A 5,452-nucleotide genomic window follows, 5' to 3' on the forward strand; every position below is an offset into this window, starting at 1 on the left:
TTTCAGCTATATATTTTTTTACATTTGATCTAAAAGTGAGAGACTTTCATCCCTAAGTAATTACCAATCATATCACGCAATAATTTAAACATCTTATAGACATTTGACGACCAGTAAATAAATAAATGATCATTCATATACGGTAGCAGTTTGTCATGCAAATAATTTATTATCAAAATGTTTACATAAAGCGAAATATAAAACAATTCTAGCAAATAGAAAGAAATATGTAATAAAAGAGAGCAACTAAGTAGTGGACGATGAAAAGGAAGTGTGGGTTGTAGTTCAAACTCTAACTACAAGTTTGTGAATCTGCACTTGTACATAAACCTCTTATTTTGGGGCCTCGCATGATATGCAGAAGTCTGTCCCACCATATCATTATTCCACCCAGTCCAATCCCAAATCCCAATCCCACAGCAATCAATGAGATGTGTTCATCCACTTTACTCCACACTGATTTACCCACTGTTTTTGAAGGTGAAGGCACTGTTGAACTTTTATTCTGTTTGCAACTTTCTAATGGATACCCACATAAACACTTAGGATTTCCTTGGTAAGATCTCTCATCAAAGGTCATAAGTTGTTTTCCTGCAGGTATTGGGCCACAGAGTTGGTTGAAAGATACATTCCAATAGCTCAATTTGGATAATAGAGATAGCTCCTGGGGTATTTCCCCATTCAAACTGTTTTGAGACAAGTCAAATTGCTCCAGAGGTTCTATTTGCCCCAAAGATGCTGGTATCACACCTTCCAATTGGTTTCCAGACAAATTGAGCAACCTCAATTGCGAAAGATTCCCAATATATGGGGGTATTTCTCCCTTTAAATTATTGTTTGAGAGATCCAGTATAGTGTTTGCTGCCAACACATATTCTAGTCTATACTCAAATCCTTTTATTTTGATGGCTGGTATATCCTCATAGAGCGTAGTGGCACCCAGTTGTGAAACTTTAGGATCTTTAAATCCCTTTAGATCCTCTAGAGTAGAGGGAATTCTTCCACCAAATTTATTATTAGATAAATCCAACACCTGCAACCTGCTGAGGTTTGTAATCCATAGAGGAATATCACCCTTAAGCTCATTAGAGCTAAGGCTTATAACCCTCAACTCTAAACAATTTGCAAGAGGGTATGAAGAAAGCTCGCCTACCAATCTATTCTTGCTGAAATCAAGAAGAGTAAGCTGTGTACAATTGACCAACGATGCCGACAGGGTGCCAGAAAAATTATTAGAATGGGCAGACAAAACTTGTATCGAAGAAGAAAATTGGATTTCAACATCTCCATTAAATGAGTTGCTAGAGAGCTTCAGCCTCTTTAAGGCTGTGCAGTTACTCAATGTTGGTGGAATTTTTCCAAACAAAAAGTTGTCTGTCAGAACCAAATCAGTTACATGCTTGCAATTCCCTAAGGATGGTGGAATATTCCCCGTTAACTGATTATTAGATGCATCTAATTTCTGTAGTGAAATCAGCTCACCAAGACTTTCAGGAATACTCTTCGAAAGCTTATTGTTATACAGGATAAGCTCAGAAAGACTGGAGAGTTTACCAATACTGTATGGTATTGGTCCAGTTAAGTTGTTTCCATTCAGATACAAATATACCAAAGATTTGAGCTCTCCAATGGCCTCTGGAATTTTCCCTATCAAGTTTAATGAAGTATAATTCAGAACAATTACTAAGAGAAGGAAGGATTTAATTGGATAGACTGTAGCGTTAAAAATAAAGAAATGAGAATGGCGCACCTGTGAGATAGTTGTCATTGAGAATCAAAATAAATAGAGACGTGCAGTTTCCTAGTTGAAGTGGTATAGCTCCAGTTAAATCATTTCGATACAGATACACATTTGACAAAGTTTTGAGTTCTCCAAGGGCCTTTGGAATTTTACCTGTTAAATTCAATGAAATATAATTCAATACAATTACTAGGAGGAGGGATTGAAGTAAATAGCATGCTGCCTTGAAAGTAACGCACCTGTGAGATGGTTGTTCTGGAGACACAAACTCAATAGAATCGTGCAGTTTCCTAGTTCAGGTGGTATTGGTCCAAATAAATTGTTTTCATTCAGATACAAAGACCCCAAAGATTTGAGCTCTCCGATGCTCTTTGGAATTTTACCAGTTAAATAGTTCGCATTTAGTGCCAAAGATCTCAAAGATTTGAGCTCTCCATTATTGGCCTCTGGAATTTCACCTATTAAATCCAACGAAGTATAATTCAGAACGATTACCAAGAGGAGAACTAGAAACGCATAGCATATTTCCTGCAAACTAAAGACATGAGAATAATGCACCTGTCAAAAGGTTATTGGTGAGGGACAAAAAAGTAAGAGATGTGCAGTTCCCTATTTCGGGCGGTATAGTTCCGGTTAAATTGTTATCAAACAGCAATAATTGTTCCAAAGATCTGAGCTCTCCAATGGCCTTTGGAATTGTCCCTATCAAATTCAATCAAGCATGATTCAAAAAATGGAAGTGGATAGGTCCGGTAAAACTGTTATCAAGTATGATTCAAGAAATGGCTTGAAAGTAAAGACATGAAAGTAGCGTACCTGTGAGATAGTTAGAGTCAAGTATCAAATAGAGTAGAGATGTGCAGTTTCCTAAAGAATTTGGAATGCTACCGCTCAGATGATTATAGGATAAGCGGAGTTTCTTCAACTTCCCCAAACCACCAAATTCTGCAGGTATGCTCCCCGTCAAGTAGTTGTATGAAAGTCTAATCCACTGGAGATGAGAGCAATTGGCAAGAGTTTTGGGGATGGAACCCTCTAGTCCATTAAACACGAAGTCAAGTATCCTCAACGCTTTCAGCTGGCCAAGCTCAGGTGGAATCCTTCCCTTGAAAGAATTGAAGGAGAGATTTAAAATGCGTAACAAGGAGAGATTTCCTATGGATGGAGACATGGTACCTTCCAATTCCAATTGAGGGAGAATTATGGCCACCACTCTTTTGCTATGCTTTCTACACCAAACACCTCTCCAGAAGCACACATTTTCTGAATTGGTAGAAGTCCAGGTGGACAGCGCTCGCATTGGGTCGGCTGTAATTCCATTTTTAAAGGAGATTAGAGCTTCAAGGTCCCTCCGATCAGCACCATTTTGCTCTGGTGGCAACATATGATCTTTTGTAAGAGAAAACCTTTCAAAGAAACGAGGAAGAGAGGAAGTGTTGGCATTCTGTATTGCAGTGGCGGTAGTTAATGTCAATGCCAGAGCCAAGCCTAAGCAGAGCATACGTCTGTTCATTTCTAAAACAAAGCTAGTGATACGAACAATCGTGCCCGCAGCCGATGTAATATAGGTGAGTCTGTCTAACATGGGAGAAATTTGGAGTCTGTCCAACAGTTGAAAAAATGTAAAAGTGACCCTTCAACTGCAGAATATTTTATATTTGAAAACTGTATTTTATTTATTTATTTTTGACTCAGCCCTAAGACACACTGACTCCACTACATGTCACCAGCCGGATGTCTGACACGTGTTCTTAACCTTCCTAAAACAAGAGACCAGACTCATGACGCTTGATTGGTGACAAACGCGAGTCAATATCCTAGTATTGAATTTTCTTCTTTTGAGCAATTTAGATCACAATCTTGTACTTTCGAAACCTTTAACATGTTGACAATGTCTTAATTTAGTGGCTAGTTTTTATTTGTCAGTTATAATGAACAAATTTTTAAATTCTTAATGTCAAAGGAGTTGGTGCATATAAATCTTTTATTTTGAGTAATTTGAATTTTTTGTCTTAGTAATTATGGATAAGCAAATAAGTTTATGGTGAATTTTGATGTGCTCTAAGTGATGAATGAGAGTTTATTATTCTAAATGTTGTAGTTCTTTATTATTAACATGCCTTGTTTTGAGTGTCTTAGATCATAATCCCTGCATGTTTGAAACACAACATCTTTGAATATGTCTAATTTTTAGTGATTTTTCATGTGTAAACTGATATATCTTTTTTTTTAGTACTTTGAAATTTTTGTCTTAGTGGTTATTTTAATAATATTTCCTAACCACTTATTTTGTGTCACATTCACTCATATCTTGAGTTAGATATAAAATTCAATGATAGGTGGACATATAATGACTACTTGAAACGGATAAATTGACCTTAGATTTGAATTTGAAAAAGTTAAATCTTTGAAATTGTTTCTTAAAATAGAATATCATCTTCAATAATATAATTTCATTGTCTTTTATTATATTAGCAGGGAGAAGGCCGTGAACCTACAGAACAACAAAAACAGAGAGAAACAACAAAAATCTGGCATCAAACAACCAACAAAGATCACCCTACCAACAACATCTCAAAAATAGTAAAAAAATATCATGTCTTTGTAATTAAACATACTATTCTTAACTAACCACCACCTACTTAGCATATTGCAACTATCTAGATGATATAAAAGGCTAACCAACTTAACAGAGTAGCCAACAGTAATAAGAGTTTGATTCATATGTCATGCAGGCCTATACCTATCTAAATACTTTCTATATCTACTACCCATTATAGCAGAAATTATCAAAAGATAAAACCTAAAACTAAACTTCTTAATCATTCTTGATTATATTCCAGTTGTGCTCCAGCTTGTTCACTTGGTCATTCCAAGTCTCCACTTGGGTGGTCTCCTTCTCATCATTGCCATTGTCCAATTTACCCTCCTTCAATAGCTTCCTTGCCTTCTTTTTCATCTGACTTTGGCCTAACACAAACCCCATGGATTCCTTTCTCATAATGCCATCAGTGATGGCACACAACGAGCAGAAGGAGTCACCCATTTTGTCAAACTGCTACTTGTAGTCTTCTATTTTTGCTTCTAGGTTCTGGACCCTCACTTGGAGCTCCTTTATCTAATTATGTAGATTCCTCTTGTTGTCCTTTTCCAATGCCATATCCTATGAACAGGGCACCATGTCAATATCATCCTTGGAGTTAAAAGGCAGGGAGGCTGGGTCTGAGTCCTCCAAATCTTCAGAGGAATCACTTCCAACTTCCATTTCCTCCTTGTAATGTTCTTCTTGCTCTTCTTCGACCTTGAACTCCTCATCCTTCATGTCCTCATTTGAGGAATCATCTACATCCTCATGTTCAAAATCGTCCTTTAATCTAAGGTAGTCACTTTAGGTTCAATTTGAACCTTCTTATCTTTAGCCAATACCCTTGCAGATCTTCTTTCTCTAGAATTGCTTTCCTTCTTCTTCCTTTCATTCAACTTTTCCTCCTCTTTCTTCGAGTCCCATAGGTCGAGGTCAACGGTAATGTTTTTCCTAATAGGGTCTTTCTCAATCTTCTTGTTTTTGATAGGGCTATTTTTAGGTGTTTCCAATCTCCTTTTATCTAGGTTACTTTTAAGCAAGGCAACCTCAAGGGGCCTAGCTTCTAGTTTAGCCCTATGTTTCTTACCCTTTGATTTGGCCAGATGAGGGTTATCGGGTGATCACAG

At 37.0% G+C, this 5,452-nt stretch overlaps 1 protein-coding gene across 1 annotated transcript; it reads right to left on the reverse strand.

The window, feature by feature from the left end:
- Positions 1–292: 292 nt before the first annotated feature.
- Positions 293–3,254, reverse strand: LOC131052912 (probable leucine-rich repeat receptor-like protein kinase At1g35710). The gene is made up of 5 exons (XM_057987557.2): positions 2,558–3,254; positions 2,300–2,443; positions 1,981–2,199; positions 1,751–1,894; positions 293–1,647 (listed from the first exon to the last, which is right to left on the reverse strand). The coding sequence occupies exons 1-5, from the start codon at positions 3,252–3,254 to the stop codon at positions 293–295; spliced, it is 2,559 nt and encodes an 852-aa protein (XP_057843540.2).
- Positions 3,255–5,452: the final 2,198 nt, after the last annotated feature.

This window comes from Cryptomeria japonica, chromosome 9 (genome assembly GCF_030272615.1).
Source record: "Cryptomeria japonica chromosome 9, Sugi_1.0, whole genome shotgun sequence".
Taxonomy (NCBI): domain Eukaryota; kingdom Viridiplantae; phylum Streptophyta; class Pinopsida; order Cupressales; family Cupressaceae; genus Cryptomeria; species Cryptomeria japonica.

What these genes read in the sequence shown, in the direction of transcription:
- LOC131052912 (XM_057987557.2), bottom strand. Translation starts at nt 3,254, where the DNA reads ATGAACAGACGTATGCTCTGCTTAGGCTTGGCTCTGGCATTGACATTA. An exon ending in CACCAATAACCTTTTGACAG is followed by an intron (nt 2,200 to 2,299) that starts GTGCATTATTCT and finishes TGGATTTAATAG; the next exon opens with GTGAAATTCCAGAGGCCAAT. An exon ending in CAATGACAACTATCTCACAG is followed by an intron (nt 1,648 to 1,750) that starts GTGCGCCATTCT and finishes TAAACTTGATAG; the next exon opens with GGAAAATTCCAGAGGCCATT.